Source organism: Melanerpes formicivorus, unplaced genomic scaffold (assembly GCF_026170545.1).
Source record: "Melanerpes formicivorus ecotype bairdi unplaced genomic scaffold, bMelFor1.0.p_v2 SCAF_4, whole genome shotgun sequence".
Lineage (NCBI taxonomy): Eukaryota > Metazoa > Chordata > Aves > Piciformes > Picidae > Melanerpes > Melanerpes formicivorus.
The window spans coordinates 24,321,120-24,348,214 of record NW_027142356.1 but is presented as its reverse complement, the minus strand read 5'-3'; the positions used below and the strand labels follow the sequence as shown (position 1 = coordinate 24,348,214).

General features: G+C 44.1%; 1 protein-coding gene across 4 annotated transcripts in view; it reads right to left on the bottom strand.

Moving 5' to 3' along the window:
- Positions 1–607: 607 nt before the first annotated feature.
- HERC3 (HECT and RLD domain containing E3 ubiquitin protein ligase 3) overlaps positions 608–27,095 on the bottom strand; it is a 52,003-nt gene continuing 25,515 nt past the window's right edge. The window contains exons 6-25 of one of the 4 annotated variants that reach the window (XM_068137337.1): positions 26,834–26,964; positions 26,047–26,207; positions 25,453–25,529; positions 25,066–25,190; positions 24,467–24,526; positions 21,574–21,685; positions 20,664–20,853; positions 18,559–18,722; positions 17,842–17,955; positions 16,526–16,549; positions 16,350–16,439; positions 13,998–14,168; positions 13,272–13,415; positions 11,802–11,968; positions 10,602–10,668; positions 8,550–8,632; positions 4,919–5,102; positions 4,103–4,205; positions 2,224–2,460; positions 608–2,104 (exon numbers count right to left, since the gene is read on the bottom strand). In XM_068137337.1, coding sequence (XP_067993438.1) covers positions 2,252–2,460; positions 4,103–4,205; positions 4,919–5,102; positions 8,550–8,632; positions 10,602–10,668; positions 11,802–11,968; positions 13,272–13,415; positions 13,998–14,168; positions 16,350–16,439; positions 16,526–16,549; positions 17,842–17,955; positions 18,559–18,722; positions 20,664–20,853; positions 21,574–21,685; positions 24,467–24,526; positions 25,066–25,190; positions 25,453–25,529; positions 26,047–26,207; positions 26,834–26,964 — 2,376 coding nt within the window. In that variant the 3' untranslated portion in view covers positions 608–2,104; positions 2,224–2,251. Of the gene's footprint in view, positions 2,461–4,102; positions 4,206–4,918; positions 5,103–8,549; positions 8,633–10,601; positions 10,669–11,801; positions 11,969–13,271; positions 13,416–13,997; positions 14,169–16,349; positions 16,440–16,525; positions 16,550–17,341; positions 17,491–17,841; positions 17,956–18,558; positions 18,723–20,663; positions 20,854–21,573; positions 21,686–24,466; positions 24,527–25,065; positions 25,191–25,452; positions 25,530–26,046; positions 26,208–26,833; positions 26,965–27,095 lie in introns of those variants that run through there. The other 3 variants (XM_068137338.1, XM_068137341.1, XM_068137342.1) reach the window with 3 other exon arrangements.

Here is a 27,095-nt window from a genome sequence, read left to right as displayed (position 1 = left end):
TTAGTCCAATATAGAGGAAGAGCACCAGGTTCTGCAAAGCTGCCACAGCCTTGCTGCGGCATGAACCTCAGGATGTACAGCCCACAGGGAACCTGGGGATATTGCAAGATCTGTCTACACCTGCAGAACTCTGATCAGACAGGAGAGGCCACAAGCTGGAAAAGACTTGGCGCTCTTAAGCGCCATTAGGACTGACACTGCTGCACAGCCTTCTGCCTGTGGGAATGAAGGGATAGGGGTAGATAGATTCATGTCTGGTATCCATGGCCAGCTCTTCCATTGAAGACTTACCAGACTGGGGGAGAGCCAAGACACATAGCTAGAACTCCTGCTCTGTCTGTGGAAACAGCAAGTCCCCCGAGGCTGAGGCTGCATCCTGCCTTGCTCTCATTTACCAACCAGCACACAGGGCCTAAGCTGGGTGAGAAAGGGGAAGGGCAGCATTTGATTGAAGCAAGCAAGAAGGGGATCAGCTGGGCTGCTCACCAGCAGCAGGGCCAAGGCAGAGGAAAGCAGGACTCTGCTTCCACAGAGCAGTGGGAGAGGCAGAGCTGGTGCCTGGGGCAGCCCTTCCTTTGTGTCAGGAGGCAAAGGCAGCCACGCAGTCTGAATTAAACATCAAATTTATTGCATAATACTGGACTATGTACACACACATCGAAAATAAACATTTGATAGAATTGTAATCTGTTTTCAATGCTGCATTAGAAAGAGGCTGGAGGGCTCCCAGTGTAGCCCACAGCTTGTCTTAAAAAACCCAGAAGCCTAAAACCTTTTATTACGAGGTGCAAAGTTCAATACTGTATATTGAACGTGGTGCATAAATACTATGTCCTAACAACGAGTCCATGTCAAAACCACCCTAGGCTTAAAATGAGATTTACAGCAAGACCTGAAGGGGGGGGGGCACAGAAATCATTCAACCCTCATTAAATCTGGGGTGGGGGGAGGTGTTGTGGTGGTAAAACTAGGGAAAGAAGATTAAGGCTCTCCAATGCTACAGGACAGATTTAAGTAATGATTTTGCCTACTTAAGTCCCAGTGTGCACTTCCAGTCTAATTTGCACAGATTGTCTTTTAGGGCCCCCCCAGCAAAACAGCTGTCAAGTGAAAGGGCGCCTCTCAGCAAGCAGGCCCAAAAAAGTCACCATAACTGCAAAAATAAACCAGACCCCAAGCAGGCCTGAGATCCACATCTGAGTGCTAACTCCCTATTTCTTTGATGTGAGTAGAGAGTTAATAGGTACCTCACCAACTCTCACCCCACACACACACAGAGGACACACACACATGATATTCACACACATGTGATTCCTCTGGAGAAAGGTGGCAGTGGTAAGAACAGCCACTTCACCTTCTACTGGAGGAACAGCTCTGTCCCCATGGCCAGTCAAAAGTTTAGATGGGTGGGCTCTGCTGCACTGTCAAGGCAGAAACACAAAGAAGCCTCCGACTCCACTGGAGCGGAGTTTGTGTTCAGGCTTGTGGAAAGACAAATCTTAACACAGAGAGAGATGCAACTTGAGAAACCCATTATGATAGGTAGGAAGACACTGCTTGAAAAATGTTTTTCCTCCCATCCTTTCAAACCTTGTCTGGAATTTTAAGTCCATCTGCAGGAGACAGCCTGGTACAAAAAAAACAGCATCACCAATACATGGTACTGGGCTGGGATGTCATTTGTGACCCCTAGGACAATCTGCCAAAGACCAAAGGGGAGAGGAGAGAATTCCATTCAAAGCAAGCAAGAACCAGCTTGCATTATAAAAAGGGAGGGAACACAGGGGGTGGGGGAAATCACAGCTTTTCAAAAGAGGAAGGTCTCCTGTGAGCCTTTCAAAAGGCAGATCCTCGATTTCCACCACAGCCTAAATGCAAGGGACACTGAAATATTTAAACCGGAGTAAAAGTAGAGGTAAGTGTGTGTGCAGGGGCGATAAAAGCAAACTACCAGGAAATGCCAGGAGGGCAGTGACAGCGAGTTGAAGGGGAAACAACAAAAGCACCCCTGACCTGACCTTGCTCGGTAGATGAGAGTACTGAAAGCAACATCCGCTCCCTGTTGATGCAGTTTCAGCTTGCTGCTGCCAGCGTTTTGTGGGGGCTTAGAACAAAACAAAAACAAACAGATTGAGATGGAGGATATAATTACAGTAATAATAAAAGTTCTGAACCATTCCCTTACAAAAATAAAGCTGAGCCAAACATCTTCTTCGTCCATACCCAAGTGTTTGTGCCTCTCCCACACCAGTCAGGCTAAGCTAAAGCCCTCGTAGTGATCAATGGCTTGCACCAGCCGGGCGCTGAGGATCTCCTTGCTGCTGTACTTGGGCAGGTCCAGGAGATTGTAGCAGGTGTGTGCCACAGGCAGGTACTGCTCGCCGCTGGCCGTGGACTGGATGACGATGCGCAGGCTGGACATGCCGTAGATGGGAATGCGGTCGCTGCCCGTCAGGAACACTAGGGAGAAGCAGAGGGGAGGTTGGAAAGGGAGAGCAGGTGACCTCACACTGCAGGCTGCACCTGAAGGCAGATACCATCTCCATCCATATGGCAGGACTGTCTGGAAGGGCCAAAATGCTGACTGAACTCCATGCAGGCCATGGCTGGCCTCACAGCGGAGGTGCACAAAAGGTTTGAGAGCAGACACTGGGAACTGACCACCTGGCAACACAAACAGAAGGACACTGCACTCCCCTGTGAGGCTGCGTGGGATTTTGTATTGCAGATACCTTGAGTTACCTGCTAGGCAGGTGGGACAGTTTCAGGCTATGCCTTTAAAATTTTACACCCAATAGTGATTTATCTTTAAGGTCCTTCTCTCTCCAATGGGTTTGTTTAGAATTATTTTCCTTTTTTCACAGAACAGAAAAGTAGTAAAAACTGGTTGTAACAAAACCATTTCTCCTCTCTTCTTGATTCTTCACCCTGGGAGATACTAACTTGTTTCTGCTAGGCCTTGGCTGCACTGTTTTGATATTAACTTCTCTGCTTCTGTCTATTCCTCCCCTTACCCTCCTGTACAAAAGGAAGAAGAAAAAGGGGGAAGCTACTAGCTTTGACCAGGGCAGTCCTTGTGCTGTTGATAGTAGGCTGAACATGAGCCAGCAGTGTGCCCAGGTGGCCAAGAAGGCCAATGGCCTGTATCAGGAACAGTGTGGCCAGCAGGAGCAGGGAGGTCATTCTGCCCCTGTACTCAGCACTTATTAGGCCACACCTTGAGTCCTGTGCCCAGTTCTGGGCCCCTCAGATTAGGAAAGATGTTGACTTGCCGGAACGTGTCCAGAGAAGGGCAACAAAGCTGAGGAGGGGTTTGGAGCACAGCCCTATGAGGGGAGGCTGAGGGAGCTGGGGTAGATTAGCCTGGAGAAGAGGAGGCTCAGGGGAGACCTTATTGCTGTCCACAGCTACCTGAAGGGAGGTTGTAGCCAGGAGGGGGTTGGTCTCTTGTCCCAGGCGGCCAGCAGCAGAACAAGAGGACACAGTCTCAAGCTGCACCAGGGGAGGTTTAGGCTGGATGTTAGGAAGAAGTTCTCCATAGAAAGAGTGATTTGCCATTGGAATGTGCTGCCCAGGGAGGTGGTGGAGTCACCAACACTGGAGGTGTTTAGGAAGAGACTGGATGGGGTGCTTGGTGCCATGGTTTAGTTGTTTAGATAGTGTTGGATGACAGGTTGGACTCCATCTCAAAGGTCTCTTCCAACCTGGTTAATTCTATTCTTTCCTACAGTATTTATATACAGCATTTCTACAGTATTTATTTCTACAATATTTAGAATATTAAATTTTGTACCTATTCATTGCATTCCACTCTAGATTGTAGTTCTGCTTGTAAATAGCTTTCTTTTGCTTCCAATTGAGCTGGTCTGGTAAATTTCATGTTGGGGTGGAAATTTCAACCCACCACAGCAGATAATCTGTTTTTCTGTTTCCTCCCTCTTGTCCCTTTTGTGTTCAAAAATCACTGAATGACAACTCAGCCATTCGTGCTGGATCGTTTTCTAGCATTTAGTGCAACATGCCCTAACCCTGGAGCTCTGTAGACACTCCCATCTGAGTCCTCACGTTCAGCAGACACTGCACACCACTGTAAGATACTTACAGAGAAATTTCTTCTTCTTTTCCAAGGGGAATGCATGAAAGGTTTCCCAAAACATTCTCACAGTCGGGTGTGTGGCAGTGTAGTCTCCCTTGTAGACAGCGCTCTGTTAAAAACCAGAAAGTCACATCACTTCACCTGGCACCAGAACACAAAGACTCAGCACAACTCAGACCTCCTCTCTGATCTGATGTTAGATACCAGAAATGCCCAACAGGTACAGAATGGAGCACAGGACAGGCTGTGGGCAGCTGCATGGCTCAAAGTCCCAGCAAAAGGTTCTCCTAGCTATGTGTGGAAGGCAGGCATTAAGCTTCCAGTCATCCAGCTAACTGCACGTGCCATGAGGGATCCTGGAGTACCTGTTCACCAGCTGGACTCATCAACAGGATTGTGTGTTCTGCATTGCAAAGCCACTTTCACTGCTGAGGCAGAGCAAGTAACTTGCTCATCTATGCATTTTTAGAAGACTGTGCATCTTCTAAAGGGGTGTGCAGACTCCCCTTTGAACTCTTGGCTGACTACTTCTTGCCCCTGTGCAGTGAACTGGCCCAGCTTTGTCTCTTCCCTTCAGTCTTAGGACAGGTGAGGAGTTCCCTCTGTTATCTTTCTGGGATGAAACCTTTTTCATCCTGAATTTCCTCACTGAGCTTTATCAGTAGCAAGACAGCCCAGTAAGAATCTTCTCATGTGTACAAGGAGCATTAAAAAAATAGGATTAAAAAATCATCAGTGGCTTATCACAATCTCATGTCCACCTCGTGCAAGTGTGCAGTCCTAGTGCTTGCAAAAAAGAACAACACAAGAGGGAAGCTTTACCTCCTCCAATTCCTCCCAGTTGTAGTTACTGTTTCCAACTATCATGGCCCTGAGCTCTGTGGGCTGGAAGAGTTCCAGGACTTTCCCACCACACACTTTCAGGAAGCCAGTGGAAAAGGCTGTGTACCACTCATGGATGGAGAAGTTGAAGATGTAATTTACGTAGGCTTCAACAAATTCTTTCCTAGTGCAGCGAGAGAGAGAGCAGGCAAAGGAAAGCAGTTTTAATTATATGCCTGAGCAGCAGCACTGCTAAATTCTCCTCTTTCTGCCTGTAATGTGTTTTGCAGATGTCTCCAACAGCTTCAGCCCACTGGCCTCCTCTCAGTAAGCCAAGTCACTAGAACATGGACAACATATTAGGCAGCAAGTACCACCATGCACCTGCTTATTCCCCAGCAGTAGCAGCATGACAGGTCCCCTAGCAGCCCAAACTCTGTTCTACCAGTAAACCCACCCAGTGGCCTTGCATCCAGTCACCTGTGGGGCTGGGAGGGAGCCAAAGTGCCACCAAACACTTCCCTACAGAACCCATGGCCTGCACAGAGAATGTGTTAAGCAAATACCAGGATTCAGTCATCAGAGGAACACTCCACACGGCACACCTCCTGCAACCCTATGTTTAGGAAGTCCAGGAAACAACCTTCAGTTCTTCTCAGTCCGCAGGTGCCCAGGGTTCACAGATGCATAGAATGGTTTAGATTGGAAAGGAACTTGATCATCTACTAAGCCCCCTACCATGGGCAGGGACACCTCCCACTAGAGCAGGTCGCCCAAGGCCTCATCCAACCTGGCCTTGAAACTTCCAGAGAGGGGGCATCCACAACCTCCCTGGGCAACCTGTTCCAGGGTCTCCCCACCCTCACTGGAAAGAGTTTTGTCCTAATCTTCAGTCCCAATCTGCTCTCCTCAAGTGTCAAGCCATTCTCTCTCATCCTGTCACTCCAAGCCCTTGTCAAAAGTCCTTCCCCTGCTTTCTTCTAGGCCCTCTTTGGGTACTGGAAGGCTGCTCTAAGCTCCCTCTGGAGACTTCTCTTTTCCAGGCCTACTGGGGCCAGGAGGGAAGGGATTTGCCCTGCAGTTTCAGATCAAGTCTTTGCAGAGCAGGATTTCCTCAAAGAGAAAGCTATCAAAAGAAATCAAGAAACATCCCTTACTACAGAGCAAGAAAATAGTCTTAAAAGCACAGAATCCTCCTTGTCCACCTTCACACTGTGCCTCATAGTCCAAATGCACAAGTCCTGTGTTTAACCAAAGAATGACTCCTCTCAGAATGCCAATACTGTTTTGCTTCAAAGGTTCCCAAGAACACAACATCCTCTAATCTTTGGCAAAGAAGCTTGTGGCAGACTCTGGTGAGATCCTGTCTTGGGGTTTTTTTAGGTGGCTAAGCATCTTTATTCTACTCTCTGTCCTGTTCTCAAAGCACGATGAAGGGAGTGCAAATGCAGCTCCATAACTCTATCAGGGGAAGTATTTTAAATCATTGCACTGACTTTTTGTTCAGCTGGTTTATTTGGGGTCACTTGGGGCTTTTCTTGTCAGGGCTTTTCCTGGTGTTTTGGTTTGGGATCTTTGTTTGTTTTTCTTTGGTTGGTTGGTTTGGTTTTGGTTTTGCCAGTGTGGCAGACTGGGACATGAAACTGCTCTGTCGGTGGAGGTATTTTTGCCTGATATTTAAGAACAGCTCCCAGTTGCACTTTCAGATACCAGATTCCATGGTGTTCCCTGCTCTGCTTATTTTCTATCTCTAGCTGAGAACACCACAACCAAAAGAAGTATTTTAGGCTTGTGGTGGAGGAATTCTCAATGTATATGCCATGTAAAAGCAGCAAGGGATGAGTGAAAAAGTAAAGAAGAAAAAGAAGGAAGCAGACTGACAGATGTTTGCTGTATTAACTTCTTATAAGAAGTTGGAAAAGAAGTGGGGGGGATGTGTGCTATTTTCCAGTGCATTTGTTATATTGCCATTTTCCTGAGAGTCACCTGAGCATCAAGGAAAATCAAGCTGATTAAGCACTTAACTGTTGCTCAGTACCTCTATGGCTGTTACAGTCATAGTACCTCTATCAAGAACATTTTGTGTTGTGACACCCAATGTGAACTCCAAGGGAGAAAAGGAAAATGCAGGCATTTCCTACTTGGTGATTGTTAGTCAAAGCAATTCCGTGCTTTCTTTGGTTCCCAGTGACCTTCCTCAAGCAGGAAAAGCATCAAAGATGTACACAGGAAACTATTCAGGCCAGGAGGGCAGCAAATTGGTCCCTGGCCTGTAAACGTAAGGGTGGAGGAAGTCATTAGGCACCATAAGGTAGATGAATTGACAGCCATGTCTAGACTTGGATTTAGAGGTTAGCTTGAGTTCAAAACTTTGGTCCAGTTAAAGCAATTGCATTTTGGAATGTGTTAAGCTGGTTGAGCTACACACTAGCCTTTCTGCTTAAGGATATTCTTCTCTTGGTGCCTATCCTGACTTAATAAACATTTGCAGGAGCTAGCCTGGGTGCTCTTCCCATATATTTGCTAGGGTAAAATCCCTGTCCCTCCCCTGAGGCCAGTATGTTACAGTGGAAAAAAGGTTGTTTTAAATTTGAATGTACTTGCCCATCCTAGAAACCTAAAGGATATAATCACTAAGCATTTTCATCTTTACTTCACTGCAGCAAGTGTACATTAAGCTCTCCTCTATTTACCTGAAGCCTATCCTACCTTTGCAGGGTAACAGACATACTGCTCCACCCACATGGATTTTTCATGGAGGCAGCAGTTTAGCTGTAAAATTCCACCCTTTTGGGCAGTATTAAAGTAAGAAAGAGGGTAATACAGACAAAGCTTTTGTGACAGCAATGGCTTTAGACACAATCAGAACTCTTTTCCTGTTAATTTGACAACTTAAATGACTTCATCTCCAGGCTTGCCAGGAATCCTAGCACAAGCCCATAACCATGCTGCTGACTAGTCACTGGATCACACTGTTTTGCCAGCAAAGAAGAATTTGAACAGGGCTTCAAGTAATAAAGACATTGGTAGAAATCCAATTACAGGATTATGAGAAGAAAATAGTTTAGCTGCCTTAAAAAAAAGGGGGGGGGGGTGGAGAAGAAAGGGTAACTGTGCTAGTAATAACTCAGGTGTTCAAGCAGAAACAGAATCTGTGTACAGTAGGGTCTTACACTCTCCTTGAGTATTCCTAATAATGGACTACCACCCCTGATTAGAGGTGTTTCTGGCTGCATAATTACAATTACAGACCGGTATGTTTGCCAGGCTCAGCTTTCTTAGTCAGATAATTTCCCTCCAAACCATCAGAAAGCTTACCATTCGAGGGCCAAAACCATGTTGCAATCTTGATTTTCCAGGAAAAAAAAAACCACCAAGGGACTAGATGGATGCCTTTTATAGGGAAGCTATCCAGCCAGAAGGGTGTGGGACATTTGCCAAGCATTGGTGGAAAGATGATGTAAACTTTCCTTCAGCCCCAAGTGCCACTGGCACCCAGTAACGTCTGCACAACCAGTCCTACCACTTGCAGCGACTTCTAATTCTCTCCCACACTTCAGCTCAAATTTTCTGTGGCATTACACCTGACCACCACAAGCATTAGTCAACCCCCCATACATTCCCCACTTACCTATTGTCCTTCTGTACCAAAATTTTGTCTCCATCTTCAATGAGGTTCTTCTGCTCTGTCACACCATAGCTTTCCCTGCAGATCTACACAAAACCAGAGAACTGATTTTTACCAGAAGTGCTCTTTAGGTCATGCACCCACACCAAGACAGAGTTCTCTTTCACAGCTGATGACCAGAATGAGAGGACACAGTCTCAAGCTGCGCCAGAGGAGGTTTAGGCTGGATGTTAGAAAGAAGTTCTTCATAGAGAGAGTGATTGCCCATTGGAATGGGCTGCCCAGGGAGGTGGTGGAGTCACCATCACTGGAGGTGTTTAGGAAGAGACTGGATGGGGTGCTTAGTGCCATGGTTTAGTTGATTAGATGGTGTTGGGTGATAGGTTGGACTCAATGATCTCAAAGGTCTCTTCCAACCTGGTTGGCATGGGAAGGGTGAGTCAGGGAAAAAGATATAGGCTCAACATTTTTTCCTCTGCTACAAATGCCCTGCATGCTTTGCCACCTTCCATCATTCACACTTGCTGTAGGACTACTATTAAGTCTAAACACAAACTTAGAAGGAAAAAATAGAATGAGGTAAATTTCATGTGGAAAAAAAAATCTAATAAATTGGTAACTAAACCCCTGTATTTAACTAGGCCCACACACTCTGGCAATAAAAAGGATTCTTTTTTTTGTAACATAAGCTCAGTAGGTTAATTCATCTGCTCTCACTACAAGATGGAATGACCACAGACAGCTTCCTGTGTTGGCCTGAGCTAGGACAGTGCCAATACAAACACAGATTCTGTACATACAACTGGCTACATGGGAAAAAATGCAAAAGGGTCCATTCTCAGGCTGCCATATGCAAAAGCAGCTCAGATCTTGACATGCAAGATATATAATTAGTAAATAACTGATATCCCAAACCTCGAAACTAGTAAGTTTTAGCAGACTAATCTGCATAATATATGAAGACAAAGATATTAGTGCAAGACAGGGAAAGTAAGACTGTCCTTTAGCATGCAAAAGGCACTTAGAGAAGTATCTTTCATATTACATCAAAGGTATTCTTTTTTCACACAGTCTGCATTGCTATCACTACAGCTTCATTACCTCATCCTGAGCTGCAACTCTGGCCTGCATGAGAAACAGTCAGACCCAGGTCTGACCCAATCCAGAGTTAAGTTTGATCTAACAGACTTTCTCTGCTTCCTCATTTACAAAACAAGAAAATGGACAACACTCTTCTAGCTCAGCAAGGATTTTCTTCACAGTCTGTAGCAGAATTTCCTCTCTACTGGGCAGACCCAGACAGAGAGTCAAGGACACAGATCAAGATTGAGATGAACCCATCACTCAGACCTGATAGAGCACCAGGAATATAAAGCATAGACAGAAGCCCTCACACTACCCAAGTCGGAGGAAAACATAGACACAACATTGTTACTCTCCAAGCTCTTTGTGAGTTCTAAACGTTTGCACATGTTGAGGGTCACACTCTATATTTCAGAGTACACCAAGGCAAAACTCTTGATTTGGGGGAATCTCCTCTGTATAATAGAAACTATTGCATCTAGGTTATTAGTTAGGGGGGAAAAAATGAATTCTTTTACTGTTGTAGTAGCACAGGGAAGCATTCCTCAGCACATCTCCTAGTAATAGCCTCCAGCATTTTGCTTCTAAGACAGTCTGATCAAGTACACTCACTATACATTTTTAAGATAAAAAGTATTAATATTATAACAGCAGCAAGGAAAATTCTAAGTTGTGTTAGGATTTCAAGCATCAGGCTAGCGATGGCAATGTACTCTCTAGTGCGAGAAGCTGGTCACTAGCATTTAAGTCATGTCACAGTGGCAAAGCTATATTGAAAACTACTCTGCTTATCTACTTACTAACTCAGTTTTCATGACCACATACAAAAGAATAAAGGAGTTGACAACAAATAATTTTAACATCAACATTGAGTACAGGCATAGTTTAGACTAAATCATAATACACATGAAAAAGTAAATAGGCTTCAACTCTACCGTAACAATCAGAATTGGTATGTTAGAGTTGTCTTACTGTAAAATTCAAGCAGAATGTCTCTTCTACATCTTCCCCAGGATAATCTAAAAGTTGCTGAAGACTCCTGTGTAACAGGTAGGGAAAGAATTGGGGGGGAATCAGAAATTCAAAAAGCCATACATCTGAAGAGCAAAAGAAATTCAGCAAAAGTAATCTGCACCATACATCTTGGTAATAGGACTGCAAGAATCTGAGTCACCTGAATTTCTTTATTACCAATAAAGAAATACACCTGGAAAAGAGATGCTTTGCTAGAAGTAGGATAAATGTCAATTCACACAAATTATCCATGTAAGACATGCCCACCTAGTACACAAATCCCATTTAGTGATCGTAGCCTTAGAAGAGAACTACATTTTTTGTTTTTAAGGACTGCTAGGTATTTATGCCATCACTACACAAAGGCCCAAGGGAATAGAGTAAGAGGGTTACAGTGTACATTACACATGTATTTCCATCATGTAGAAAATACTCTTCATATCCCTTAAAACCTTGCTCTTGCCTTCCTGGCATTTTGCCTCATTATTGATAAATGCAGCTGAGACTTTGCGTGGATAGATCAGACAGCAACTCAGAAGAAAAAAAAATGACAGCAGTCAAGCAGTGCAATCTGAAACTTCCAGTGTCAGAGGGAACCAATAATCTCAGGCAATTAGGCAGAACATATTCAATGCACCATTTAGAAAAAAGTAATTCATTAACTCCATTCAATTTCCTTCTCTCCAGCATAGGAGCAGGTCAGAGTTACACTGGCTCAGAAATGGGACAGTTCACATCCTATGCACAGCTCCCATCCTGAGCTATGTCATGAGACACAGTGCTTGCTGATCCAAGCCTGGCTTAAGGGGGAGGCTGAAGCCAGGATCTGGGATGACATCATGAAGCCACACAGGGAAGGGACAGGCCCCATGCCTGTTTTCCAAGGAGTCTGCTAGGTGTTAACACAGAGTTTCTGGGGGTTGGGAAGGTGGGTACAGAGGTTAGAGCCTAAGTAGATGGATTTCATAGTCTGTGAGAGAGGAGACATCTTACATGACATTAACCTTGTGTACTGTGCTAGAGTAACAGCTCTCCAAATTAATCAGTCACTTAGAATGATCAGGACGTGTTTTATTCATCAGCTTCTACCGGCCTGGCTTTTTTTGTTCTCAGTTGGATGGCCTCCCATCCCAGAAAGGCTGCACGTGTTTTTCATACCTTCCTTCCGTAGGGGATAGCTCCTTCAAATCCTCTAGGCAGGGCTTCACATTCAAGAGTTTTTTGTACAGAGCCAATGGAAAGTGAAGGTCTACCACTGTGAAGTTGTATATTGCAAGACCACATATGATGCCAATCAAGTGAAACCAGTTGTGTTCTACAAAACACTGCAAAACCACACAAATCCAGATGAGAGGCAGTCACTGATGCAACGCACCGTCCCCTTTCCCCTGTGCACTAAGAACAGCAGCTCAGGTTTTTCCAACTGGGACAAAAACAAACATAAAAAAAAATAAACTAAAAATCAGAGAGCTCTCACCAGGTCCCAGTTTGGTTGCAAATTCCTTGCTGGAATGTGGCACAGAAATGAAGACTCAGAAACTTTTGTAACACGTGATCAGCTGTGGAAACAGCAACTGCTGCTCCCTACCTGCTTCTTGCTTCCTTTCTACATACCTTTGCATTTAGAAAGAATCAATGCTTTGATGTTTGTTGTCCATGTACTGCAAGAAAACTTTAATGATTCTCTCCCTCTCACCCATTTTATTTTCTATTAAAAGCTTATGCATAACCATCATGCCACACACCAACCTAGGTGCTGGCATACTGGCCTTCATTCCTTCACATACATATTCCCACAGCGGTTATGTCAGTTCCCCTGTATTTGTTAAATGCTGTAAATATGGGAATCGTTTTCAGTACTTACACTGTCATTGCTTGTGGTGACACAAGATATTTTGATAGCATTAACATGAGGAGTAACTACTCTGTAGTAGCATTTACAAGTGAAAAAAGGTACCATATCATTTCCTTCCTTGTAAAATGTAGTAAGTAAAATAAGGAAAACCAACCCCACCAGGGCAGCTGCATCCTAAGGCAAAACTGACAACACCATTACCCATCTTGCTACCTAGGAAGGTAATTGGAAAAAAAGGACCTAAGTCACCACAGCTGGCACAATTGCCTGACAGGTGCAGAACTTGCACTCCATACTCTTCCAAACCCAACCAACTTTCACCACAAACCACATCTCACACCATTTAAGAGCTTCCTCACATAAAGCATTAACAAGTTTAGGCCCTGAAGGTGACAGTGAAGCATGACTAAGTGACTTAGCTGTAATTACATGAACAGCAAGGGAAGCACAGTGTGCTAATGCCCTCAGGACCTAACCCTCTGTAAACAGCATGTGATTATCACATTCATGGTAAGAATTCTGTTAACTGTCATCTGATACTTAAACCAAGTTTTTTTAGGGCATAAGAATAAAGAAACAGTTTCTTCACAGGCACACCCATCACTGTTCCACTAAAGTTAATGGACCTATGCTAATTTATGCTGACTGGAAATAGAGCTGCATTGTGTCACAGGTGGATGATCAACTCTTTCCCACAGTTTGCCTGTAACATTCTTGTCATTCAAATGCAACATATTACTTCCAACTTACACAAACAGGGGGCAAGGTCTTACCGTGTCTGAAAACCACAGCAGGTTTGACTCTGGGTAGTAAGTGAACATGCCATAGATGGGGTTGAGAAGTTCTTTTAACAACAGGAGGAAAAATTCTTTTGTCACTCCTCCAGCATCAACAGCTTCCTCACCATCAAAGATGACCTGTGGAAAAAGAAGGTCAATAACAGGGATGCAGAGCTGAGTCAGAGTGAATCAGCCATCTTTCTAATCGGGAACCACACAGCAATTTCTCTTTTAACATGCCCAGAACCCCTGCGACCCATGAGCATGTTTCTGTTTGCAGGGAGGGAAAGAGAGCAGGAGGTGGCAAATCCACTCCTCATGTAAATTATAAGTAACCACCTGTCCTCCCAACTACCCAACATGACAGCAGCTGAGGAATTTTGTAGCAACCTCTCAGAGATAAACTATGTCCCATTTTAAGAGGCCTGCTCCTGCAGAAAAGCAAAACAGAGACTGCATATTACAGAAGCGGTCCCTGCCCTGTCACTTATGCACATCTGGAAGATTAAACTCCCTGCTTGCCTTCTTGTGAACTGTTCACTGACAAAACACTCCAGGAGTCAGAGGAGAAAGACCCTGGCACTGACTGGATCAAATGTCCCTGTGTGCTACACCTACAGAGAAGCCACTATGCACTGGTGAAGTGGTAATGTGAACAGCTGAAAGCCTGTAGAAATGTTGGCTGGATGAGAGTGTGCTAAAGGCATGGGGAAAACTTACTTTAAGAGGCTTCTTCAAATCAATGTCTGAATGGATGCTCAGCTCCCTCAAAGCATCACCAACTAAATTACTCCTTCGAACATGAAGTACCAGGAAGGGGCTTCTGGCCAGCAGAGGCTCCAGGGTGAGAAGCATAAAGACATTCTGCAAATTTGCACCATTTATTGCAACCTGTAAATAAGACAGGGGTGAAAAAAACAGCCACTGCTCAGCTCCTTTCTTCCTGTAGAAGAAAACTGGTTAAAAACTACATGCCTGGTACTCTTCCTTTAGCTTAGTCTCCCCAGGGCACCAGGGTTATGTGTTCACCCTGTACAAGCATGTGCACCTGCATGCCTACCTGTCATGTCTCCCCTCCCCTTTGCCACATCAACACCTTTTGAATCTGATGATTGATTCACCAAATGCAAGCAACAGAAAGATCAAGTTCCTGAACATTTTTTGACACAGAACTGGTAGGTGGGGGAGAGGCTTTATTCATGCTCTTACCGAGTCAAGAAACTCCTCATGAACACAGTCTGGTAAGTCAGAGTCCACAAGGGAAAGCAGGTTACTACCATGACAAGTAAGGAGTCAGCTGACAACTGCTCCTGGCAAGGCACCAGGGAACCCATCACACACAATTCAAAGCTTACACCTACATGGATTTTCTGGAGTCAGTTAGGGCAAGAAGTCCAGTCAAAGCTTTGGTCACAAACAGTATATTCATCCTGAACAGCATATTCATTCTGTCCATAGTGAACAGCAAACTCATCTTTGTAAACAGCTTAAAAGTCGGTTAAACCTGAGGCAGAAACCCACTGGAAAGCAGGCTTCCTCCATTCCAGCACTCACAGAAATACTGGTATCTCTGGCCTCTTAAGTGGTTGTCTTCACAAAGATCCTGTCTCTCAGGGTAACAAAACCCTTAACAGTCTGCTGTCCTGACAGCAGCGCACTGCTCACAAACAGGACAGTTGAAAATACATGCAAGGTGACAAAATGAAAGCAGGAGGATGCAACTCCAGCTTCTGAGGGTAGGCCAAGCCTCCTGTACCTTGCTGTGGGCTGTGTTCAAGTAAACATACAAAAGCTAAGAGATGGAACTAGCACCATGGCCATGAGTAACTGTGGTGACTGTTTTTCACCCTGAAGGAAATTGATAACCAAAGATCTTATCAAAATCATTTCACAGAGGATGGGACTAGCCCCAGCCTCCACCCACTCTGGATGAAGGATCACTATCCAATGCTTTGTCCCTATCAAGAGCCACCTACCTGAGAAATGCCTAGCACTGGGAGATTTGCACTGGCACAGAGGCCATTTGTCCTTGTCACAGCCTGGCTGGGAGCTGGCTTGGCAGCTACCTACAGAGTAAGGGTGCTGGGTCTGAACACCTGATGTGAACACACTCCTGGAGAGCTTTGGGTCTGCACCCCTCACTGCAATTGGGAAGGTCAGCTACTGACAGCAGCTGCTGATTACAAACATGAACACTGTCAGGAGCTGGTTTTGAGCCCTCACTTCCGGCAATTGGTCGTTCTGCACCAGGCAGAAACCTGCAAAGATTGACCACTTACCTGAAAGCTCATTTACTCTTCCAGCCCTACAGCTCTTCTCTCCTTATCCTTGGACTGTCGTAAGCACAGGAGTACTCCTTCCCCATACAGCCTAAATTCCCATGGCATGCATATCTAGCTGTTCTGATGTTACCAAACATTTGAAATTGAAGACATCAAGTGCTGCACACACTACTGCCCTTCCCTACAGGCATCAATATCATTCTCCCCCTGTACACCACACTGGTTAGGCCACACCTTGAGTACTGTGTCCAGTTCTGGGCCCCACAGATTAGGAAAGATGTTGACTTGCTGGAATGCGTCCAGAGAAGGGCAACGAAGCTGGTGAGGGGTTTGGAGCACAGTCCTATGAGGAGAGGCTGAGGGAGCTGGGGTTGCTTAGCCTGGAGAGGACAAGGCTCAGGGGAGACCTTGTTGCTGTCTACAACTACCTGAAGGGAGGCTGTAGACAGGCAGGGGCTGGTCTCTTCTCCCAGGCAACCAGCAGCAGAACAAGAGGACACAGTCTCAAGCTGCACCAGGGCAGGTTTAGACTAGATGTTAGGAAGAAATTCTTCATAGAGAGAGTGATTGGCCATTGGAATGGGCTGCCCAGGGAGGTGGTGGAGTCACCATCACTGGGGGTGTTTAGGAGGAGACTGGATGGGGTGCTTGGTGCCATGGTTTAATTGATTAGATGGTGTTGGATGATGGGTTGGACTCGATCTCGAAGGTCTCTTCCAACCTGGTTTATTCTATTCTATTCTGAAGGCAGACAAAAGAAGTGGGGAAGGAAAGGAGAGAGGAGGATTACCTGCATTTGCAGTTCTGCATCTGTCTGTAACATTTTAGTCTTAGCCTGAGCATCGAAGATGAAAGGGTAAGAACAGAGTGTCACAGCATCCTGTAAGAAAGGCAGGCAGGTTGGTTCCTATCGACAGCTTCCAAAGCACTTCTTTAAGTAAGACTAATGAAAAAAAATCATCTTACCTGCATGATAGATGGCCTCACTTTCTGTGAAATTAAAAAAAAAAAAAAAAAAAAAAGAAGGATGAGAATCTTTTACTCTTGATTTTGTCACCTGTATCTTTTTTTTTGGACAGTCTAGTTCAAAGGTGACCCAAAGAAAGTTTTTCTCCTCTGGGAGCAACAATCTAGGGTCTTTTTTTCTTCTTCAACAAAAAGCATGAGAACTTCCTACTCAAAAAAAAAACTAAACAAAAAACACCAAATCCTATTTAAAACTTGACATCAAAAGTCACCAAGAGGACTAAACAGCACAGAAGCCTGTGTTAGCCTGCCATAGGTAGAACTTAGGCAAAACAAGGAAACCACCCCCAAGACAGGCATCACGCGAAACAGGAGAGACCGTAAGGCCACAATATGACTACAAAACCACCCCTGCAAGTTACTCCTTTCATTAGCCATATCAATGTATTTTGAGCTGGTTTTTAAAATACAACTGCCACATAAATCTGAGACAGTATTTTGTTGTTTTGTTCACTAAAAATAAGCACAGACCACCACTACTTAAATGATAGAAAGCAGGGGAAGGGGGACACAGCACACAATATTTAGGAAGTCCATGAAAACACACACAAAAATTCTTGCTACAGTCAGGGTTTTACTCTTGCAACATTCCTTGGAGGATGTTTTTTTGGTGTTTTCTTACACTTGGGATTCCTTTCATTGCTATAATTAAATTAATCTTACTGGTTTCCTACACAGCATATTCCAGCCCTCGGCTTAGTTACTTCCTTTATTACAAATGGGAAAGTGAGGCATAAAAGAGGTGAAGGGTCTTACCCAAGATCACCCAGCAGGTTACTGGAAGAGCCAGGAATAGAACCCACATCTCTTGAGGCTTGGTTCAGTCCCCTAGCCAGAACGCCACACTGCCTCCTCTTACAGAGCAACATTTTAAGATCACTGGCTACATTATTCACAATACCTGCCTAAACAGCAGAAGTAAAGGGTAAAAATTATGATTTTAGAATACAGGATTTGGCTCCTGAGGTCTCTGATGACTGAATTAATCCCCTTGTGCAAGGACTGAATGAAATTCACATGAATATTCACAGAGATTGTTGCAAGTATTAATTAAATATTGTGAGCTCCAGCTCTTCTGACAGCCTTGTTTTAAGTCAACTTTGGCAAATCACCAAGTGCCCCAAACTGAGTTTTAACATACAGGTGCTCCTATACTGGATACATTACACTCTCATTAAGGATGTTAAATATACAGATCTACAAACAGAGACACAAACATGGACAGCTATTTCATGACTGTACATAAAACCTCTTACCATTCCAGCCTGATGTAAAAACCACATGAGATAATCCTCCTGAATATCCACCAAGCTGGAGATCTCAGGGATATAAAACTTATCATATTCTACGTGTTTAACCTTCTGATTTACCTAGAGAATAAAACAGCTTTATGAATATGGACATGCCCAGCATTTTTCTTAGAACAGGCAGGTTGCTTTCATAAAATCAGTTACAGCAGCTTGCAACAACAGAGCCCAGACTCTCTTACAAAAAGATGGGTCTCTTCTACTAAGAATCAAAATAAATCTCTGGGTTATTCAGTTGCCTCTCCTCCTCACCCAGACTACCCAGCACCACCACAGTTGGGAGCAGAAAGCATCAACTCCCCATTCACTGCAAGCAGGTTTGACTAGATGACCTTTAGAAGTCACTTCCAACCCAAAACATTCTTATGATACTGTGATCAAGGGACAAGTATTTGTGATACCACTGCTCATACAGTCTGGTGGCTCAGCAGCAACATTCTAGTGTTCGAGACAGGACTGTATCTTCAGGTACCTTGAATTTGGGGGCGGGGGGGGCACAAAAACGAAACAGAACCCACCAAACCACGAACATTTACATCTTCCCCATGTTGTGTGTTGGTGGACAGTGACACAATTCACAAGCCAGGGCCATGACCATTCTGCCCCAGTCAATTAGTCCCTGTCTGAATCATTGTGGGCCAACAGGAATCCAAGTTTTTCTCTTACCTTGTGCAGTTTTTCCAGAAGTCTAAGAGCAGCTGTAATGTAGCTACTGAACAGGACTGGGATCAACAGAGTCTTTCTTCCACTGAGGAGGTAAACCACTGCCCCTTTATAGAGGTCCACTAGCCTGAGGAAGTATCTTGGGCACACTTGAGACCACCAGTTATCTGGAAAGCAGAGGAACATCAACAGAAATCCAGAATTAAAGGACAGGGCAAACCCTACATAAAGGGTTACAGCTGAAAATTAGGAAGCACACCTAAAGATCAAATCAAAACTTCCCTGTTTCTCTAACTGTGGCAACAGGAAAGTGAGCAGAGTCAGCTAGGTATCAGAAACTTAAAAGCTCTCCCCTCTACACTCATATAACCACCCCAGTCATTACCCAGCCCCACTTCCTGATCAGTGTGAGAGCCTGAATTCAAAATTTTTCAGTCTTCAAGGTACTGTTTCAAGTATCTTTTGACCAAGACACTGTCACCTTGCAGGCAAACCATTGTCTTTCATGAGTGATTAAGAAAGCAGTTGCCTGGGCACTCCTCTGTAGTACCACATACTTTTCTAGAAAGTGTCAGAGCATGTCTCCTGGCACACCTGCACTACAGTTCTTAACTCACCCTCTTCAGAGCAGCTCATTTTTTCTTGCCAAGGACACATAACCCTTTTCTCTCCTCTGAAGGGACCCTGACTATTGGCTTCTTTGCCAACCAACCCCCCCCCCCCGCAAAGCAGAAGCTGAAGCCTGGGATCATAACAAGTATTAGAAACAAACACCAAAGTATCCTCAAGTGGCAGCAGAACAACAGATTCCAGCAGGCAAAAAGTATGAGAATCCTTTACATTTCTGTATGCTAGCAATCACAGTGGACTACTGTGAGTAGAGAAGGGACATTGTTCAGAAGCCTCTTTGAGTGGAGTAAAAGCAAAATCACTAAACCTCAGTGGAGGTTTGAATGCATTACAAGCATTTTACACAGTAATAAGAGATTTGGTATAAGACAAACTTAAGAAAGAGAAAGATAACAAGAAAAATAATATCTTAGCAAACAAGAGTAACAATCATTAACCAGTATCTGTTCTGCTCAGCTGAAAATGACCTCGCATGAAATCATATTAGCAAGAATTAGAACACTCAGCAGTGGGAGAAGAGCTGGGGTGTTCAGCTTGGTCTCAGATAAGTCAATAGGTTTTTCTGCACCCAGAACAGGACACCCAGAACGCTATATTATATTTTTCTATTCACCTTGTACAGAAAGGATGTTCTAATGTAGATAAAACTGACTGGGTTTAAGAGAATAAGGTTATTTAACCTTCTTGATATATAAAAATCTATGTTCACAAAGGCAAGCAAATTTATTTGGGCCTGAGTCACTAAATGTAGGTAAAGTAGATAAAGTAAATCAGATAAACCTCCCTAATAAGTGTTCTTTGAAATTATCTTTTTGTGTTTTATATTATTGTAATGAACTTCCATATCTCACCTGAATGGCACATTCATCATTACCTCATAATTTATAGGGGAAGGGGGGAGGATTCCTTGTGGCCTTTTGGTTCACAGCTACTTTTTAGAGGCAACTGCTTCATAACAAGACCCAATATGACAAATAACACCCAATTAACATTGCAGCTGCTGTTAACCGAATAGAACAACTAAAGGTCTAGGGAGGTTCTTCTCTCCCTCTACTCTGCCCTGGTAAGACCACATCTGGAATACTGTGTCCAGTTTTGGGCTCCCCAGCTCAAGAGAGACAGAGACCTGCTGGAGAAAATCCAGTGAAGAGCCACGAGGATGATGAGGGGACTTGAGCACCTCCCCTAAGAAGAGAGACTAAGAGACTGGTGGCTGTTTAGTCTGGAGAAGAGAAGACTGAGAGGGGATGTGATCAATGTCTATCAATACCTGAGGGGTGGGTGTAAGTGGAGGGGGCCAAGCTCTTTTTGGTGGTGCACAATAAAACAAGGAACAACAGATACAAACTTGAACATAGAAGATTTAACCTCAAAATGAGAAGAACCTTTTTTACAGTGAGGCTGACAGAGCACTGGAACCGAATGCAACACTTTGTGTCCCAGGTGGACAACAGGCATGTGAAATGCTGGCTTCTTACCAAGAACTTTGCTGGGATTGGTATCTAGGCGCAGGATAGCCATTGCAAGAGGAAGAGTTAAGGTGATGTAATACTTGGAATCCTGAAAGGGTGGGAATTCAGGAAGAATCAGATAGATCCTCATTGCCTCCACATCTGGTGGTGAGCTGGACAGCTGAGGAATCAAAAAACTTTCAAAGCTCTTCAGTATCTAGAAGAAAAGAAGACAAAAGAAGATAACTTATCATAGGTGATAGAGCTTCTCCAGTGTAGATGATGTGTAAGAACAGATGAACTGGACCACACTCAGAATGTGCAGACTTAACAGATTTTTGCTGATGATCTTGTAAAAACACTCCATCAGAGAGGACTAAACTCCCCATTTCTCCAAAATGCATGAACTTTTGGATAGATCTTTGCAGGGCTGACTAAAGGTTAATTAACCTCTCTCATTAAGGTCACACTCTTCTTTTAAAAGTAGAAGTCAGAGTCAAGGTAAAGCTGTAACAATTATAGCTAAAAAATGGCACATGGAACATACATGATTCTATCCCAGAGCTCTGCACTCATGAAGGAAACCTCAGTCAGAGTAAGTTATACAACCATAAAGCACTCAACTCCTGACAGGCAATATATAAGTACATAGTCATAATTTACAAGTATAATGTATGTGGAATTCATTTCAGCAGCCACTTGAAGTATTAAACACCATGAGACAAAACTTTAAAAACAAGCCTTAGAGACACATTTTGAGATGGTAACAATCAGCCCAGGTCAACAGAGATGTATCCATTGATCCATTCATGGGAATGATCTGGCCTGCAGATTTGCAATACAGCCAGTCCCAATACAGCTGCTGGTACTTGCATGTTACAGAAGAATAAAGTCTGTATTTCCCCTCTGAATACCCAAAACCCCAGAAGTGCAATACCTGGTCTAGGAGAATGGAGTGCTGAGAGTTCATCAGCTTCTCAAACAGCACCCTGGTGGAGTCCAGATCAATCCCTGGGATCTTTGGACTGGTTTTAAAATGTTCATCGATTCTTTAAAAAAATCCCAGACAGACAGGCATAAGTTTCAGGAAGAGACACCACTACCTGTGCACCGGCATGGCCCAAGGGCAAGCACAGGGGAAATCACCTCTAAGGAATTAATCAGTCTAGAAAGAAAGAAGTTGGAATTTTCTTGCTAAAGACAAGATGGACAGCTCTACCTTTTGAACTCCTCTGGGCTTCACCTAGGGTTGGGATTCTTGCAGAGAAACACTTTGTCAGTCTTTGATTTCCCCAGGATGCCTTTGCTGACTGAAGAACCTGCCTAGACAATATGTGCCTATCATATGTCTTCATATACACTACTTTTATAGCAAAATCTGTTTTCTGAAGCAAAACAATGACCACAAACACAACTCAGCACAGCTGAGAACATCTTTAGGCTTCACACGGTCTTCAGCCATAACAAAGATGCACCATCGTTTCTGCTGTGCTATTCAGCCTACCTGTGTAAGAGGGACAGTGAAGACTACTGTTGTCTGCAGGCTTGCCTTAGCAGCGTGATAACCCAATCCTCTACTGTCTCAAAACAATGCATGTTGCAGGACAGGACTCATGGCCCTCAATGAGTCTATGGTCTCAAACAAGGCGTGACAATACCTGGTCTCTAATAGACAGGGTTGTGGCCTTAATAGCTCTGGGAGCAAACTGCAGTTTGGCCAAATGACTTGAAACTTAAGAGATCATTTCCCCAGAGGCACAAATTCCCTTTTTAAAACCACTGCAACAGTGCCAATGGCACCCCTCTGTGACACCTCACTCATGCACACCTCACTTTGACTTGGAGAGACCAACAGCAGGGTCCAGGTGTTGCATCTGCTACAGACACGACCCTGCTGGAATACACACCAAGAACTCTGACTATGCCCATGAGACCTTGTGGAAACCAAGGGTGGTGATACCTCTTTCTCTTACTTTGGTCAGTCTTTCTTTCTTTCTGTCTCTCTCTCCTTTTCCTTCCGATTTTTTTCTCTGCTCAAGTCCATCACCAGGAGTTTTCTCTGGCTCTAATAAACTTAACTCATTGACGTTTGCCATCAGTCACTTTTTCTCACTCCAGGAGAATTTTTTGAATCTCAGCACAACCTCCCACACTGCTGCCCAGGGTTGGCTTGGGATACAGGGTCATGACAAGCAGCCACATCTAGCAACACCAAATGTCTAAGTCCACATCTGGAGCATGATCAGCACTTGCAGCAAAGGCTCTCGGCACCACTGCCAGCAGTAAAGCTGCACATAAAATCTTGCAGCTAGTAAAAAAAGCCACTGCTACAATTCCACTGACATCAAGGATCTCCCAAATCTGTAACTACTCATCCAAGACTGTGCTGTATCAAACACTCTGAAGGAAAAGGTAGTTATTAAAGATGGGATGCATTTGTCACTTTGCTGGTGTGACTAACAACATGAGAAGCTAAGCATAGCCTGCTGTAGTAGAATGACTATTTCCCTAACAACAGAGGTACCGAGCTGGAAATGCATTCTCACTCATACTGTGGCACACAGTGCTTGAGGCTATGGCCTGCAGAAGTATTACTGGAGTCTGCCCAGTCACAGAGTCATGGAAAAGCTGCTTTTCCATCTAACTCTGTGTACCACAATGCTGCACTGCAAACAGGTCCATGTGGCATTAGAATACTGGAGGAATATACTAGGGTATTTCTATCAAATCCACCCTGACATAAGGCTTCACATATAAAGGTACATGGTTAAATGCAGACCCACTTTACTGTATGGTGGCATCACATTTTATCATTCCTTTGGTCAAAGATTTTTGTGTAAAATTAACTTTTACTTTTTTTCCTGCAAATTTAACTTGTAACTTCAGGTCCTGCACTAGCCAGGGGATCGCTAAGTGGAAGTCATAAACTCCACTCATTTCCACATTTATAGGAGAAGTGGAACTATTTACACTGACTCCATTTTGACACCCCAACAAACATTTCAAACCAACGTGACAGCTCTCTTTGATGCAGTAGCATGCTGCCTTGTCTCAACACTAGAGAAGAAACCATTGGACAAGCAGAAAAATGCAAGAACAATCAGTAAATTGTCTCCAAGCTGCCCTTGGAAAAGATTACTCAAAGATTACTCAGAGTAGCTAAGCTTTTCTTCACCTAATTACAGGTCATTTACTCATCACACTATCAGAAAAAAATTCACCTCCTCTTCAACTTATGCTATTACCTCCCCAACATTTACAGACACAACCAACCCAATCCTTCCCAACCCACAGCCTTTGACTCAGCTACCCGTATTACAGCCTTGTCACCACTTACTGTTGGTTTACACCCATATGAAACTCCTGCTTTTGTAAGCAGGAAGACAGAACTTTCCATAACTGAAGTCACCTAAAAGGAATGTGCTTCCATGCTGCCTTAAATGTATTTTTCAAGATCAGTTTGTGTTGAAGTGTACCTGCATACACATCAGAGCCCATCAGCTAGCTCAGCTGGGTGAGAGACTATTCATATACCTGACATCATTCATTTCCCTATCTGTCCGATTCCTAGCCCTCTCCATTTCATAAGCATAAAAACCCGTTGTGACAACTCCAAGGAATCTGTGCCACTTACAGTACCCTCACCACACACTTGCTTAGACCATTTGCCTTCCTTACCCAGCTCTGACCACCCACCTCTTCAGTGGACACTCTCTGCCCCCATCTCCTCCCTGATCAGAAAAATCAAATCCCACTGCAAGAGTGAGTGAAGTAAAGGGATTCCAGGCTGCCTGAAGGGAAAGCCACACTTCTGTAAGTTTGCCACTTACTTCTTCTCCAAGAAGCTTCCGTTCCAGCAGGCAGCTGAAGACAGTATCTGAACAACATTGCTGTTTGCAGCAAGAAGACAAAAGAAAAGAGACATAGTGGTTATGAACAGATGTCCCAACAAACCTCTGCAAGTCTCATCTTTCTTTCTATGGGAAATAACGTCAGGATCACCCCTTCCAAGGCACAGAGGGTAAACAGTTCATTCAGGATCACGTTACGGACCCTCTCTAACAGGACTGCCAGCAGTGCCTCCCATCTATTCTGTCCTTCTCATGGCAGGCACACAGGGGAAAGAATTGAATGGCTCTGTTCACAACTTCTTGCTGTTTCTCATGAACTCTAAGCACAGAGTGATGGACTAAAATCCCTTTCCCACCCATCAGTTGCAATATTCTGTGGTAGCCTCATATCCCTCTGGTTTTGCTCAGAAGTTCTAACCTGGTGGCCTTGTGACTGGTAACTGTCCTCCCCTTGGAAACGACCGAGAACCACACTTGAAAAAGCTGCTGAATTTCAAGCGAAAGCATGGCACGGAAGCCAAGGAAACTATTTAAAGAACATTTTCAGAAAAAGGCCTGTCCAGTGCCATGATACCTACTTGACAGAATTAGAACTGTTCTTTTCTAAAAGCTTTTGCCTCCAGACATCTATAGTTTCATCATTTATTAAACAGGTGTAACGTGTTTCATTTATGGTCCGGAAATCATCAGCAGGCAAGGAATTCTGTGAGAAGATACAGATTTCAGCAAAGACAAGGCTAATAGAACAATTCCTTCTTATCCACAATCTCTGGGTTTGAAATGTAACTGATAGCTTCATTAGTGTGGTGGTCTCTGAACAAGTTTGGTTAAGAAGCCGTGGCATTACTGGGAAGTCCAAAAGAAAAGGCTTGGCAAGCTCTGCAAGCTTATTACCAAAACCAAAAGATGCATTGTGGAGTCTGAGACAGGGGAGCAGACCTAAAAAGCTACTTCATTCATTTTACCTCATACTTGGAGCAAAGCACAAATGTTTGGTCTCCTCCAGAGAAGATATGTTTAACAATGTGATATTTACAGGCATCTGTTGAAGAAAGACACAGTTGTGTTAGAGGTTGATGAATGCAAGTTCCTACTGCCACATTTGCGCTGCCAGTGTCTCAGGTTTCACACTACAAGGAGCACCTGGATCCCTTGAAGATCAGGTTGAAATCAGTTGGAAGTCAAGCACTGTAGCCCTTCCTTGAGAGAGACACAAGGCCTGGCAGGAGGGAAAAGTTGTAATTTTAAAACTGTAATGGGAGTTTTAGTGAGAAACCAAAGCCCTCAGAAATTAGTATTAGAACAATTTCATAAAGGCTCAAGATCACCAGATGCTGAGCTCTGCCATGAAAAGGAAAAGGTAGAGGGCACACATCAACAGAGAAAGCAAGAGATCATCCAGTCACACCTATAGTACTTTTAGGACAGGAGGATGGGTTACTTTTGCTATTTCAAGAACTTTTGAAGAACAATGTCAAGATGTCTTTAGACATCCATGGGTGAGATGAAATGAAATTATTTATGTCCATTTGCAACTCTAAATTGCACAGAGTACATACCAGGCTTCCCTGAGAGTTGCCCATTGTGAGCTGCCCAGTGACCCTTGACAGGAGAGGGACACTTAACATTGCAAGTGTGCCCTGTTCCCAGCTGGCCTCTTGTTCCACAGCCAAATGCATAGATCATTCCTGAAGAAGGCACAAAGGCTAATGTGTGATGTCTGTAACAGAGATGGGTACAAAGTTCGAGCCTTGTTTAACAATTAAAAGAGGGGAAAAAAAGAAAAGAAAAATAAAAACCAGACTGAATCTAATTCTTGGTTCCCCCAGGCCAGCAGCTGGTGTAAAGCAGCATAGCTGCACTAGCATCAATGCTCATCTTGTGCCACCTGATGGCACCAGTTTATGGGATGGAGCTCTGGAGCTCTTTAGGTAGACGTGACAAAGAGCAGCTTGCGCCAGCATAGGGCTGGTAGCAGGCTCACAGACGGAATTAGCTTAGTCATTTGCTGCTCCTGTACACGTTGTAAGGCAACAACACAGCACCAGTGTTACTAACCCTTTTCAAAAAAGAGGATGGAAATTTGCAGCCAAAGATGTTGCTGCTCTAAAGGTTGGTTGAATTAAGATGGAAAGGTACCTTTTACCAGGTTACAGTGCAGGGAACAACTCCAATTCCAAACAACCTACTTTAGAGTGCCTTGAAATTCTTATGGGAAGTGAAATTTAAATTAAATTAATCTTAACATGTAAGATGCAGAAGCAAAACTTTTACCTCCTATTTACAAGGTTGTGTGTCAGCATTAACCTCCACCACAGAAAATTTCTGACTGCACACAGGACTCACCTGCCACAAGCGATCTGGGATACTTCACTGCCCATTAGCTCAAGAACTCTTCGGGGGTTCACTTCATCATTCATGGAGTCATGTCCCAGTTGCCCACAGGAACCTGCACCGAACGTGAACACCCCTCCACTCTGTTAGCAAATCAAACAGCATATTCTCCATTTAGGGACCCATAACCCAGCAGTACCTGACTCCAGTTTCAATACAAGCCCAAGCTTTGGCAGAGGTTGCTGGGGACTTCCAAAGGTTTCAGAAAAACTTG